Consider the following 15861-nt stretch of genomic DNA (forward strand, 5'->3'; position numbering starts at 1 on the left):
AGTAAGTTTCCGAATCAGCTGATTCGGAAACGTGCTAATTCGGGAATCGGATAATCCGGGACGATTTAAAAGCGCAGAAAAAAAAAAAAGAGAAGTAAAAATTGTCAGCCCTTAAAATTAACGTCACGCGGGCGGCCGGAAAACACTGCAAGCCATCGCGTGGGCCGCCAAACTCTGCAACGCTGTTTGTACCGACCCTTTGTGTCGCCCCCCTTTCAGCTGTCACATTTGTCACTCTTTAAACTTGAGGGGGATGTCCTGACTTCTGCTTCCCGTCTCCCTTTGTTTGTTTCCACCCGCCAATGCTGGCGAGTGACGCGGCTGGCATTCGGCTGTACGAAGAGGGGGTTGAAGAGGGAGGGGGGTGGGTTTGCAAGGTCAGCAAGATCTTATCTTTCTCTTCAGCTGTTGTAAATGACCATGAACTAATGGCTAGGCAGTGCTGTATTTTTTTTTTAAGCCGAGACACTAATTCGAAGACGGCCGGCGTGAACGGATTATCCGGGTTTTTTTTTTTTTTTTTTTTTACAGGATTTCAATGTCCGAGAAGCTTGACAAGATCTTCCGGGCTTTTAATCGCTAGTCTGCGAAATTCGGTAATCCGTGATTATCTCGGTCCCGACCATCACGTATTAACGAGGTTCTACTGTACCTCAATAGGATGTGTTCCAAGGAAAACGTGAACAGGCCAAGTAAATTGTAAGCATTTAAGTTTTTAAATATTTTTCCTCAAATCCCGAATCTTTTCCCTCAAATTTCGAATCTTTCGAACACTAGAGATTCGGTGGGATTCAAGGATTCGACCGGCCCATCCCTAGTTCTTACTGTACTCTGCAGAATTAAGAGATACACTATAGAAATGTATGAACTTGCATCAACAGTGGGCTTCAAACAACTTTGTTATCAATTAAGGGAGCAATTATTAACAAAGAAAACACCTCCAAATTTTTTTGTAATATTTTTATTGAAGAAAGAATACATATAAATGTACAGTTTCAACCACATTATACATTAAAGATATTTCCTATTGCCACAAAAATCACAATTGCACATTTTTGGCTTGATAATAAAGAAAATAACACATAGAACATATTTCTGCGGAAAAAAGGATACAAATGTACCACTCGACAAAATTCAGACGTGACAATCATGCAACAGGTGACAGCATTTATATCATGTATTCCAAGATAAGGGAATAAGTTCACCAGAAATTCAGAACTCAACATACATAGTACTGTTTATTGAAACCTAAGCCTACATATCAGTTTGTTCTACCAATTTACTTTACAATCAATTGTATGGAAAACTAGGAATTTCTGAACAACACATTTCTGATCTTTTACTACTGAGCAACAGAAATACACAAGCCACTTGTAGTTGTTTTTAAATGCTACAATGTATTAAAATATTGCCACACAAAACTAATACATATATTGAAAAGCAGTCTTCAACATCAGTTCAAGATACATGTATGGGTTACAGGTAAGATAAGTCTCACTATAGCTTTTTTCGGGAAGAACGTCTTTACTGCAGCGGTTTCCTAACTCTTGGCCACTGAGCCCTTTTTGAAGCAAAAATTTTTCTCGTGGAGCCCACTGACTGTCAACTGACCATCATACTAATTTAGCATTCAAATATAAATCACTGGAAGTGAGGTTTGCATGGCACAGGTGAATGCATAAATGGATCTAAAATAATTAACAGAATGAATATTTCTTTTTAGTTTTTACATTAGTGATCCTCTTATTAAATTTTGCTATCTTAACTGCCACCGACAGTGTCACAGATAATCAATTGCAGAACTCTGGGGAGTACTGTTAGGGAAACGCTGCTCTACTGCTTACAAAATAAAAGGTTCTCAATAAATGTTCCAACCATATCATGTAAAAAATGAAAACTTATCACTTAAAAATATCCCGTTCTCAGAATCACATAAAAAATTTACATTTTTTACTACACACTACAATAACTCTTGGAAAATACTATCAAGAGCTTCCCTCATCCAAGTTAAAACAAGGTCTTTTATGAAAATAAAATTAAAAGTTGTTACAAACCAAAAGCCCCTCCTAAATATTAGTCTGAAGTCACTAGTTACATTGTGAATCAGGCCTAATGTCATCAGCACACTGCAATTCAACATCCTTTATGGTCATATGCTCCAAATAAGGTCTTGGTTTCATTTCCCACATGATGAAATGAAAACTGGCAAACACCTTTTACAAACTCTCGATCCCTCCACGACATCTTTCTGGAATATTACTTATTAAAAAGAGACAAAGACAAAAGAAGATCTATATGTAATTATTTATTCCGTCCAGCGGGCTGCACAAGGAGAGGATCGGCTCAGGTTCTCCTCACCGGCTGAAGCACATCCAGGGCCTGGGATATGTCCCCCCCCTTGCTCGCCAGCAACTGTGTCAGCCAACCGCCGTCATTGCTGAACCCCATCGACATCATCATGGTCACCGCTTCAGCAACCTTCGGATCTGCCGGCAAAAAATAAACACCAATGTCAATTCCTGTAACCATTTCCAAAATTTTATGTTCTGGCAACAATCCTGGTCAACCTAAAGCTTATAGTAAAGTATTTCCTTTTCAAACTCCACCGGACCAGAAGTATTAAATAATCGCTCACGTCATTAGAGGGCTTAACATCAGGGAGATAAGAATGGAGCATTAACAGAAATGGGAGTAGCTGGTATAAATAACATGTGGCACTGTCAACACATTTCGCACTTGCGAAAAAAAAAAGAAAAAAAAAGGGCTACACGCCGGCGGGAATTGAACCAGATCACCTTAGTGGGAGGTTAGTTCTGTCGTCATGCCCCTTTCGACAAGAGGACAAGCATCAGGAGCCAAGTCGTGTGCACTCAACCACCTGAATGAGTTCAAGGTGCCGTGCGACTCAACACTGGTGACTTGTTCTCAAAACAAAAAGGTCCACCGAGAAATAAGTCCTCTGTGGCATTTATTCCTATCCCATCACACTCGTTCGGTGAGGGTCGTGGATCCAATCCCAACACCCTGGCATGAATCACATACGAACGCAGAGTCAGTATTCAAGTGTTTCGGAGCTCCACTATAATCTTGGAGAGACCATTGCCTTAAGCCTATCTTCATACCTGCCAACTTGGTACCATCAGTAAGATGTAAAAAAAATAAATAATAATAATTGCATAAATCATATGCGATGATTGAATCATGTTAGTGAAATATGCAACTTACCTAAAGCAACATCCTGAACACACAAATAGTTTAATGGATGCATACCTGTAAAAAGTTTACTTAATACTGTTACAAGCTAAGTGGGGAGAACTGGGTTCATACGGGATAGCCCAATTTAGTTTTATTGCAGTTTTATTAATTACACTAAGTCCTCTATTTACGTCGTACCGATTTACGTCGTTTCGGATTAACGTCGCTAATGTTTGAGTACTCATGTTTCAATTTAAGTTGTCGCCGATTCACAATAATGTCGTTTACAATGACCGTAAATCTTCATTTTAACCAAAACACAGTATATAATTCGTTTATAATTCTTTGTTTCCTTCGGTAGTTAATTTATGCTATGTAGCGTAAGCTACACGTTCACCGCCTTATCTTATCATACATCATGAGGGACGCTTCCTGCTCTCCGCGCGGTGATGCAATACTACCAGCCCGCCCGCTCTGCCACCCACATATCTCGCACGTAGAAGTGTTATCTACTTCCCGCAACGACACAGCATTTTCTCCTACCCCTTCCGGCCGACCTTGGGCCGTGGCCGGCCGGTGGCATGAAACATGGCTCATTTTGCGTCGTTTCTATTTACGTAGCGGTTTTCAGGAACGTAACCCCGACGTAAACCGAGGACTTACTGTACTAGTTTTACATTATTGTACATTGTACTTAAATAATGTCCGATCACCAATCACTGGCATTTAAAAATGTTTATTCGCAAGTCACTCAATGTCTGTCAAGTTCCATAGTTCGCACTCCTCACTGGAGTTAGGCTCAACAGTGATTCGCCTCTTACATCGCACCTGAAATTGGAGTCTACATTGTTACAATCTACAGCAATATTCTTAGTCGTGGCTTTACCGTAAATAAAATTATCAAATTATGAAAATACTTCTTTCGAACACTAAAGACGTGTACCTATTTACCCTGAAAACAGGGTTTTTAAAATTCCTACAGTTTCTGAGAAAATTTTTTTTTTCCATTTATAGGTTACAGATGCCATTTATTTTGATATAGCAGCAGCTTTCGTGCACCCGTAACTATACTTTTTTTGTAAGAAATTTCTAGCATGAACTGCTACACTAAAAGAACTTTTATGTTGTTTTAAAAACTGGTGAAATAACATTCCGCTTTCACATCCGTGGTACTGGTACAGCTCATAAAAAAGAAATTGTTGATTTTTTTCTCTGCAGATTTCACATTACTAACGTGTTTCAAAAACTTCACTTTATTAGAAACATAATTCTTCCCATCATGAGAAACATTTAAATTACAGCAGCTCACGCATTAAACGTCCGAAAATGTTCAGAAAAATACAACCTAATAACACACGCTGCCATTTTCCACTATGGAACTTGACATTTAATGATAACGGAGTGAAAAAGGACGCTGGAGGGGGGGAGGGGGGAAGCGTAAAGTTGGTTGGCTCGATTTAGTTCAGTTTAATATTTCACACCTTTTCTTGTTTACGTGACAAAATACAACACTTTGACTTGCCGTATTGTGATAGAAAAAAAAATTGCAAATAATATTTCCACTACCCGAAAAGAAAAAGGGGGCCGAAATAAATCATAACCTTGAAAAGTGTAAGATATTCAGAATTCCCAAGAAATCACAATGCAGAGTAAAAGTCGGTGGGTACGTCTCTGCACAGTACAACTGCTCGAGATGAGCTATGAGGTATCCACGCACCAGGGTGGGCGGGGGGCGCGAGCGGAGTCGTCCTGGGTGGCGGCCGGCGGCGGCTGAGGGGCCAGCGCGGGGTACAGCACCCCGGGGCGCACCGTGAACCCCCCCGCGGCTCCCGCGTGCTGCATCGCGGCGGCCGCCAGGCGACGGGCCTCAGCAGCCGCGGCCGCCGCCACAGCAGCTGCGTTCTCCGCCACCGCCGTGGCGTGTGTCTGCACCGACGCTTCGCTGCTCGCCGGCACAGCTGGAGCCGACGGCACCTGTGCCTCCGGCTCTGGACACACACCCAACACCGCTGGATTACAAGTGCCACTCGCGTCTGCTTCTACCTATTTACAATTGTGTAAATCTATGTTGGTAATAGAAAAAATAAAAATATGGAGTTATATTTTTTCGGGAAATTTCCCTCACAACTCTAAATCTAGCTGACCCCGGGGTCATTAAACACAATGAGGGATGATGAAAATGAAAACGAAACATTAAAATAACAAATGGGTAGGGAAAACAGGAGACCAAAGAAAACATGTTTGCATCTACGTCCAGCCCGACTGAGAATGCAGCGTACCTTCCGCGGGGGCAGAGCCCCCGGCGTTGTTCACCAGCGTCCAGTGCTCCAGCTCGGGGTCGCGCCCCTCGGCCCTCGGCTGCGACGACTGGCTGCTCTCATCCATCATCTCCACACTCTCGCAGACCACCACCTCGGGCGGCGGGGCGGAGTCGGCGGCATCACCGGCGAACCGCACCTTCTGCTGGGCGTCAGGGCTCGCCTTCCGGCCCGCCTGGTCCGCCTCCTTGGGCTTCGCACCTTCCGCGTCCTCATCCGTCCGCAGCTCCACGTTCACGGCGATGCCTGCAGCACAGAGCACGTCGCACTATGTGCACACAAACATACGTTCATTACATGTGAAGATATGCAAAACTATGACTTAACGGTAGTGGAAAAGAAAAGATTTACACCAGGAACAGGTTCTTGTTAAGAAAGTTGAATGACCTTACGGTTAGCTACTGCCCAATTCAAAACTTCAAGTCTGTTATTGGCAAATCAAGAAAAGACACGCAAGAGCACAAAAAAAGTATTTTTTACGATTGTGATATCAGGTAAAAAATAAGGTACTACGTTATGCTAAACCGAAGAGCAAATTGTCAAAAAAATTAGTTTTACTATGAAAATTTTAGATATTTATAAGACTTCAAATGATAAATCACACTTTTTATGACTAAATGAATTATGACTAACTCTCATCAGGTTCATTAGACACTATGAGAGGTGCCAAATGAATTTGGGGGGAGGGAGGAGTACCCGAAGAAACCTATTTGCCAACGTTAGCCATGTCAACTAATTTTTTCCCACTCTCACATATAAATAAAGCGTTTGCCAACACATATTTATCCTCCACATATGAATGCAGTAGTGCAGCCTTCTTTTGCTTTTATTAGTCTTTCAGCAAAAACTCATGTATCCTTTTAATGTGATTATCAGTATACCATGAAGAGTGATATAAAAACAGGTTAATGAAACAATCTGTATTCTAAGAAGCATTTAGTTCAAATATTTTGTTTTCAAGGAAAAGAATTGGAAAAAAAAAATTCAAGGATGAAGGTTTAAATGAAATGTCCCTGCAGAGTACTTGGTAATGAAGGTACAAGTAATGATACTCATCCCTGCCACAAACCTAGAGGGTCCAAGAACTGAGCCACGGTGCGGCCGATGGTCTTCAAGTATTCCCTGGACTCCATGGAGTCCTTGGACACGTTCTCGCCCAGGTAGGAGGACAGGAAGTCCACGAAGCTGGGCCGGCCGCCATGGCCGCGCATGGGGCAGCCCCCGCGCTGGCGGCCGCTGGGGCCGGCGGGCTCCTGGGGCTCCTCGGGGGAGCAGCGCCGGTCGTGGGCGTGCTTGCCGCGCCAGGTCTCCTCCGGCGAGCAGTGTCTCTCGTGGCCGTGCTTCCCGCCGCGCCCGCGCCGGTGGCCGTCCTCCTCCTTCTTGCCCTCGCACTTGCGCACCGACTTGACCAGGCGGTGCACCAGGTGGTGCTTGAAGCGAGGGTGCTGGCGACACGAGCACACCCACACCCACGTGAGACTTCATTACAATAGCCAGAAGAAAAACTATTACAATAAAGTATGTACAGTAGAATCCCGCCGATGCGACCCCCCTCTGATGCGTCCATTCCGTTTATACGACCGTTTTTGAGAAACCGTGAAACATTTGAGCAGAGAAAGTCAAAAATTTGAGTTAAATCGGCTGAAAAACAAGTCTGTTACACTTCGTTGGGCGCTATGTGTTCACGTTTATCTTGGCGAGAGCTGTACTGTAAGCAGGCAGGCATACAAAAGACGGCTAAAAATAGATACCACCCCTCTAGACTGTCCACGCAGCAGTGTCTAGCCGAGCTCGGCGCGTCCTTTATCGCACGAAAAGCCGTCTCAGTTGTCAAGTTATCTTACCCGCCCCCACGAAAAGCCGCTGTGGTAGCTTCTGCGAGAGCGTAAGAAACTCGTCCGGCCAGGGTGGCGGTAGCGGCGGCTAGACAGGGACGTGGAAAAGATAATTGCTTGAGCTGTCAAAATAAACATCACTGACGGCAAGGGCAGGAGCGCATTCTGTCGGTCTGTCTCTGTGATTTACTCCAAAAAACATGTCACAGCATTTCAGGATAGCATTGTTCTTATATCTTTCGTTTATAGCCGAATGTTTTCTACCTGGTCCACACAAGTTCCTTCGCCACGTTTTGAACGAAAATAACCACCAGCCGGCTAGCATGAACGAACTTGCGTGACGTGAATTCTCTTAGCGTGATTATTTATCGGAACCCATTGTTCGGGGTATGCATGTCCGAGGTGTAATATGAATTTAAAAAGTTGTATTTTTTTACACCATAGACTATTTGAATATGAAATATATGCAAACAAAGGCAATTTTTTATGTATTTGGATTTTTTTTTGTGGGGGGGGGGGGGGGGGGGAGTAAAAATTGGCCTGTATTCTCTATTGCGACCATTCCGTTTATAAGTCCGTTTTTCCGTAAACCATGAGGGGTCGCATCAACAGGATTATACTGTACATCACGAATGACACAAGGCGTGTAAAATGACGAGAATGACAACATGGTACTCTGTTTAAAACATTTACCACAAAGTCAGCAAATCATTAAAGTAAATAGTAAAGCATGAAAGAATATAAACTATGATCATAAAACCACTGAATACATAAATGCATTGTATAAAAGAAAACGAACCTTAGCATTTACTCCAAGAGAACATATTAAATTGTAAATTAAACTTATTTATCAAGTGAGAAGGGCAGTAAACTGGGTTGTTACAAGTTTTTTGCTTCAAGTTTTCGGTTATTGTATGGTTAAAGAGGGGTAGACTTATTTACAGGTATTTTTCTAACCTTGAATAGTAACAGCCTCTATTAATGTATAATCACTAGATTTGCACCTAAACAAAAAGACAAAAAAAAATTTTCCTGTAAAGGAATTTGTTTCCCAAACCAATATTCCCTTTCCCACCCAGCTATAATAAAAAATAAGTAAAATAAATCAACCGTAATGGTACTTCACTCACCCACATGTGAGGGGCTGGCAGTCGCAGCATGATGTGCTCGGCATGAATGCCCTTGGCCTCGCAGCTGGGGCAGAGGTCGTAGTTGGGGCACATGGCACACTTGTAGCGGAAGCCCTCGACGGAGCCCGAGCAGCCGTCGCAGACCACGCCCACGTGTACGTCGTCCCCCACGGCCGACTCTGCAAACACGACCACTGACATTCCATCGTCGTCACACTCATCACTATAGACCTGCAAAATTTGCGGATTCATTCGGTGATAGGCTAGAATTCAAACACATGGATAATTTTGCTATTGGCTTACTGTTCATCTGGACGAATCTCAACCAGTTATAAGCCCTCAACCAAAGAAGGATCGAATCACAGACAAACCAGCTGAGACGACTTACAAGTCGGCAGCCAATGAACTTACGTTATTTGCCCGAGTGTACAGGGTATGTGCAGTCTATCCTGAAGGCCATCGAAACCGCAAATTTTGCAGGTCTCTACTCATTACCAACATACAGCCGGTTCTCGCTCAAATTAACGTTCATGTGAGCCAACAAAATATATATTCTAGTTATTATTTTAATTCCTATTCTCCACAATAACTTTAAAACCTAGCCTTGAAAAATATTTTGATTAAATAATTGTTTTTTCAGTGATTTTATATTAGTATTAACTTTTTAGCTAGCAGAACTTACAATAAAATGTATTAAATTAATTAAATTCAGTTACCTTCAACATGCATTGCTTCTGGTATATCTTTCAGATCTCCTTTAACATCGACGTACAACTTGTAGACATCAGACTTGCCGTCCGTCAACGCTATGATCAGCTCTTCATCACTCGATATCAAAACATCATCTCCATCAGCATCTAGCACAAGCAAACACAATCAAGATACATTGTTAACTAAACCCACTATATACCTACCTACATATATCAGTACCTTCTTTACTACTCAATTTTAATGACCACAAACACTTACGTAAAACATATTCAAAGATAAAATGTGTTTTACATACGGAAAATAATTCAAATTCCTAACTTTGCTAGTCATGCTATAGCCATTAAATTACAAATTATAATTATAATAATTTAATAGTGCTATCAACATAATGGCATAAATGCCCCACAAAGGAATAGTGGTGCAAAAATGTTTGTATGAACTATGCTGTTAAAAAGGTAACAAGGACTGTTGTAAAATCTTGAAGCGTAACTGTAGCATATAGCATAATCATAAAGTATGCAAGTTTAAGTACTAAAAAAAAATTATTTCCATTGTGTGCAATTCTTTACAACAGCAAACAAAAGAATGGTTATCACAAGAGTAACAATGGTGCAGTCATAAATAGTTCCGTAAGAATTACAACAATTGTGCACAGACTTTAAACAAGATAGCAAGCCAACTGGGTTCCTACTTAGTGTTATTGTTATAACATACTCTTTGTTATTGGCTTGTGCAATTTGCACAGGGCAAGTTGGCATTGGACTCTATTTGGAGGCCTGGGGTTCAAAACCAGTTCCACCCATTCTAATGTAGGTTACCCGTGGTTTTTCGAGATTAATACAAAGACGAGTGCTGGAATATATAACGACTGACAACTATAGGCCTCTGCAAATCCTTCCCTATTGCTCTGGCTTGCATAGTTGTGTTCTCCTGGCACATGAGTTAATATTTTGGAATTCATTCTCCATGTGCTCAGTGTTCCATCTCAAATATTTCTCAATTATTTTGCAATAAAAAAACTATTCAGATCCAACTTCAAGGGTGTCACCAACCTTGGGAAGACTACAACATCAAATCATATTATGTTTTTAACTTATTTATTCAAGCTGAGCCAGCAGCCAAATTTTGTTGGTGGAATTCTGACTCATCTTGTGTACTGAAACATCTATAAGAATTGCAATAAAACCAACAAAAAATAAATAAATAAAATAACCCAAATGGTGAATGAGAACCCTTCTGAGTAATCTTGAAGTATGAATAGCAGTGGTGCATAAGGATGTGCAATCATGCTAACACAATAAATCTTCACACAATAGTATGTCAAATATTACGTACATTGGCGCTGTTGTACCACAGATTACCATCTCGTACATAAATATTTAGTTTGCCAGGCAGTCATATCCACTACCCAATTAGGAGGGATATATTAATTGCCAATTTAAACTTAAAATTTCAGTTTTGGCGTTTTCCCGAACTTTTGAGACAAAGTGTGTATCTTATATACACTTAGGAAAATTCAAGCGAAGTTTAAGATGTCAATCAAGAATACTAGAGTGTTTATTATTTTTGGGAATAATTTTTTAGTTCTGCACCCCCACGAAGTATGATTTTCTTTACTAAAACCTTTATAATAGCAACAATCAAATCTGCTAATATTATGACCATATTACTCTCACAGTATTTGTAAGCATACCAAATTAAAGAACACATCATTCACACATTAACATTTCAATTACTGGCCATCGCTTCAAAAAAAATTCTTATTCCTGATTTTTCCCAAACCTTTCATGCACTTTCATTCATGTTTTTGCATCCATCACACAAAGACATCATGACAAAAAATTATAAAACATTCAGAGACTAAAAATTGTGGCGGGCCTCTGTCAAACACAACAGTTACTAAACTAGTACTCACCTTTCCAAGAGACTGTGAATAATTTCCCTTTCAAGGACGGGAAAACTACCTGGAGTTTCTCTTTCATGTAAGTAAAACTGGAGACAACGTTTCCGTCCACTCCGAACCGACGAACCTCTGGATTTTCCTGGGAGTTATTACGGCGTAAGTACGCTTTGAATGAAACTGTGGCTTCTGACGCCATTTTGGACAACTGATGTTTACTGCAATCCTGCAACACAAACAACAGACTCTCTTTGTATAGACTTACATTACATTTGACACGTGTTTGAATAGCTATCAGTAACTATAGGTAATTCACTCTAGTGTTATATGCAGATGGTCAAGATACTAATACAGTACCTACGAATTGTTATTTACGAAGTAAAAATGTGAAGGTCCCAACTGTTTTCCTAGTGCCATGTTCTTTCAAAGGGATAAAAAGTAAATGGTATATATATTTTAAACTAAATATAATCTTGTAAAATATTTGAATGATACTGACCTAACCCAAACACAATTTTACAGTATTTTAAATTATGTGAACTAACATAACCAAACATTCACTCTCAAAATGTTATTTACATGCAGAAAAAACTTATCAAATTTAACAATGATTAGAGAAATCAAAAAATGTTCACAGAAACTCAAAAGTAATAAAACAAAACAAAACAAAAACATTTTGGTAATTATTTTCTTCAGAAAAGTTGCTACTGAAGAAAATAATGAAAATAACAAAACACCTGCAGGAAAACTTGTATTACGCAGAGGTGCCCCCCCCCCCCCAAACACTATGACTCACCCCCCTAACCTAATGATGACAAACCCCCCCCCCCCGCCACCGAAATTTTTTGTGCCATTTTCTCAATGATTTTATAATATTATACTTTTTTAGTATTATCTTTTGTCACATTTTGCATTAATTAAAACTAATTTTCTAATAATAATAATTTTGGTCATATGCGTGTGTGCACTTATTGCCGAAGCGGGGATAGGGACCATCCTGAACCGTCAGATGCCAAACTGCTTTTGTTGAGGAAAGTGCGGGGTTGCCAATTTGATATACAAGATCCCTTTCAATTATCAAAGCACCAGAAACGTATTTTCACATTAGAAGCTATAAGTATGTAAATGATATATATATTTTCTCGTCTTTTGACCAACCCCCCCCCCCCCCCCCCTGAAATTTTAATGACGCAGTCTGCGTCGTTACCCCCCCCTTGTGGGCACCCCTGTATTATGTGTACACAAAGAAATTTTTCACACCTTACCAGATACATATATTGGTAGACTTGTATAAAGCTAACTAAATGTAACAATACCACTATCAAATTTTGAGATACTCAAATTTTATTTGATTGAAATAATCAGTAAATCTGATAGGAATTACTATACCTACACAAATATGGTATCAAACTATTGTCAATAAAAATTCTGCATTATACTAGTTATTCACCTTACCTAACTATTTATAGCATTTACACACTATATAAAATGTTTCAAATTTCATTACTTTGAACTTCTTTCCCCCAAACATCTTCAAGTTCACACCAATTATTTTTCCTGTCATTCTTTATTAATAAGATTTCATTTAATAATTTCATAATTCTACCAACTGATAAATAAAATTTACTAATCCAATTAATAACAAGATACCATTTATTATACCAAAATTACTGCAAAGCTTCCAGTTCGAGACGTATTATAGGATACTGTTTTCACTTTTCTCATAACTAACTCCAAGCTACTTGAGTAGGTATCACACTTAACTTCTTTGATATTCAGATGCCATTTACTACTCTAATGTTTTCCAAAACATTAATTTCACAACACGAAGTCATAATTTCATGCCAGCACCAAACACATATCTCCCAAACCATTTACTTTGGAATCCTATTTTATCAAATGCTTTAAGTGATCTGACAAATTACTTCACATTTTAAACACAGTATCCAATATCACAAACCCCACACAGCCTAAGATGCTTTTAACAATATGAATGTCTTAAAAAAAAAAAAAACCTGAAAATGCAGTTTTATACTTCCAGGCATATTTTCTAATCATGCTGTAAAACGGTATTGCAATATTTCCAGTCGTTTACCATTTCAATGGTTTATTAGGTTAGCAACATTTAAAATATTGTCAATTTGTCATTAGGTTAGGTTACCTACACTTAAAATCCTGTAAAAATGTTAGTTAGGTCAAATATTATATTAATTACAAATGAAATAAGTTTTACTAGCATGGGTGACAACCCAACAAATCTATCATTTCAGAAAAAACAGCACCATGTACAAAAATCTGTCAGAAACATACAATAACTAACAATATTGACACTGTTGTAACTCAGATTATACATCTCATGTATAATATGAATTTAGGTTACTAGACAGATTTCCATATTTTCAAGACCTTCACATGTAATAAACCATTTTATGTGCATCTGTGTTGTAACTCTGCCACTGCCATCCTTGAGTCCAGGTAAATGTTTAATGGCTTTTGGTATGGTGTAAAATTATTGTAAACATTAGGCCTACCTGTAATATAAATATAGACATGCAAATTTGTGATAGTAGAGACTTTTTACAAGAGATATCATTGTTCCTGTTGTCGCAGCCATTCCGATTACTTGATATTAGCTGCAAAATGATCCTGAACCAGAGATACTTAAAAATTTGGCATAGCCAAGGCTGTTTTCAAAAAGATTGGGATGTTTAATATTAGTACCTTACAGCTGGGGCCAAGACTGTTTTCCACCCTAATTAGGCCCAATAATGGGGGAAAATCAATTAGAGTGGAAAACTGTCTTGGCTACATGCTTAAATGATGAACATCCCTGTATTTTTGAAAACAGTCTCGGCTATAGCCTACTACATTACTACGGATCTCTGTCTTAGAATGTTAATGCACAGCGCAACAATACTTTTTTCCCTCCACCAAAAATGCTACATCATTCTATATCAACATTTAATATACCCGATCTGTAAAGGTTCTTGCAGAGGTAGTAAGCTAATTTGAAAACAAATTTGATCACATGAAAGTGCCTTTCTGCATTAACATTATAACAATAATTGACAGGGGAAAAAATTTTAATGGATTAATTAAGGAATATATAAAAATCCCTTAATTATTATAAACGTTCTTCAAACTTTTTATGATTTATACAGCAGAGATAATATCTCTGTACGTATAAACATTAAATTATAATTTAGAGTTCTTACTTAGGTAGCTAATGAATTTTTGCAACAATGCTCACTCACTTGAACGAATAGTCAAGAGCACGTTAGCAAATTTTGAATAAATAATATTAATATAGCACACAAAAAATTGAAAATACATAAGTATTTCCCCTCGTAAAAAACCAATCACACTAAGAAATGCACGTAACCAGAAAAATACATAGCACGAATACACAACACCAAACTTTATGTTCGTTTATAAAAACTTTTGACAAATGCTAATAATAATTTACGTAAATTATCGATATGCAGAATCGACAGTTAAGGAATTATAATCGAAAGATTTTGACACGGGTTACTAACATACGCAGTAGTATGTCGCAAGTTGTCAGTTTGTTATCATGAGAAATATACATTTATACCAAAATAAAAAGGTTCAAGCACTGTATGGAACAAAGAAAGAAAGGTATGGCAAGATACTCACTTATTTTATGCACGCTGAGAACGCCAGTAACTAACACAGCACAGCCAAACACAGTTATCAACTGAGAGGTTTTGATTCGTCCCAACAATATATAGCTATCATGAAGTCAAGTAACCTCTCGTGACCACCAGCTAATGACTCACACGCCACGCTACTTGTGCAACATCACTACAAGCGTACCAACTTCAGAAACTAATTTCGTCTACGTCATGAATGCTATAGTACGTATTCAACATAAGCTTTTCTTGTCTATAACGTTGGTAAACTTTTATACACGCTGTGAGAGTCCGTCAGGTGAGTGTGTTAGTAAACTTTCATCAGCTCAAATATAGCAAAATCACCGTGTGGTATGAAAGTTTGGGATATTGCAGTACAGTTAGTCACCGTTTCCTGCTGTTTCTAGAACATAAAAGAAACGTATCATTTTATCATTCACAGGAAAACCAATGACATTAAAGCATTGCAAATAATATCATGGTACTGCAACAATAGCTCTGAAATACATTCATGAAAAAGCTCCCAGAAAAGAATTTCTGACATTAAAAATATTCAATTATCTCATTAAAATAGTTTGAAGTTAAGATGATCTAATCAAAAAATAATGTATCAAACAACATAACACGTCAGATTACTTTAAAATATCTATACATAATCTAAATTGTTGCTACATTTATCCAGACTGGAAAATTTTGCTCTTCAGTTGGTCTACATAGTTTCATAAATAAAACTGATTGTAAAGACCTGTTTTTTAAATCAGTAATAAAACCTACATATTAAATTATTTATGTAGAAATATACATGTAGGTATTTGAAATAGTTACTGAGTATTTTATTTTGTATATTATATCGGATATATTTTAATAGTGAAGTATTGATTTGTATTTTGTAGGCTGTGTGCTGTTACATGACTATTCCACGCACAGAAAGTGAATTATTATTATTTTAATAACATTTTATTATATTTATTGTTATTTGTTTATTTTTCCCGTGTTAAATGCCCTGTATTTGTATTTGGACGTATCTACGTGTGCTACACTCTATGACGTATTCCAAGCTGACATTTGAGCAACAATTGGCAAGACCCTTCTAGGGCACAATTGACTTTAACGGCAAAA

The 15861-nt window shown here is 38.7% G+C and overlaps 1 protein-coding gene across 3 annotated transcripts; it reads right to left on the minus strand.

Annotated features, from left to right (window-relative positions):
• Window positions 1–1211: 1211 nt before the first annotated feature.
• LOC134542175 (sequestosome-1) lies at window positions 1212–14896 on the minus strand. Of its 3 annotated transcripts, none has more exons than XM_063386207.1 (8): window positions 14747–14896; window positions 11105–11315; window positions 9195–9335; window positions 8479–8657; window positions 6583–6958; window positions 5475–5759; window positions 4913–5183; window positions 1212–2486 (listed from the first exon to the last, which is right to left on the minus strand). In XM_063386207.1, coding segments are annotated over exons 2-8 (1437 nt in total). In that variant the 5' UTR covers window positions 11289–11315; window positions 14747–14896; the 3' UTR covers window positions 1212–2485. The 3 variants fall into 3 exon arrangements, with proteins under 3 accessions (XP_063242277.1, XP_063242275.1, XP_063242276.1); XM_063386205.1 differs by having other exon boundaries at window positions 8479–8672; XM_063386206.1 differs by lacking the exon at window positions 14747–14896 and adding an exon at window positions 14344–14426 and having other exon boundaries at window positions 8479–8672.
• Window positions 14897–15861: the final 965 nt, after the last annotated feature.

This window comes from Bacillus rossius (genome assembly GCF_032445375.1).
Source record: "Bacillus rossius redtenbacheri isolate Brsri chromosome 4 unlocalized genomic scaffold, Brsri_v3 Brsri_v3_scf4_2, whole genome shotgun sequence".
In the NCBI taxonomy this organism is placed as follows: Eukaryota; Metazoa; Arthropoda; class Insecta; order Phasmatodea; family Bacillidae; genus Bacillus; species Bacillus rossius.

Coding starts and splice junctions, on each gene's coding strand:
- LOC134542175 (XM_063386205.1), bottom strand. CDS start 11,288: ATGGCGTCAGAAGCCACAGTTTCATTCAAAGCGTACTTACGCCGTAAT. Junction 5,760..6,582: donor TCAGTTCTTGGACCCTCTAG/GTTTGTGGCAGG, acceptor TCTGTGCTGCAG/GCATCGCCGTGAACGTGGAG. Junction 5,184..5,474: donor GGGCTCTGCCCCCGCGGAAG/GTACGCTGCATT, acceptor GTGTGTGTCCAG/AGCCGGAGGCACAGGTGCCG.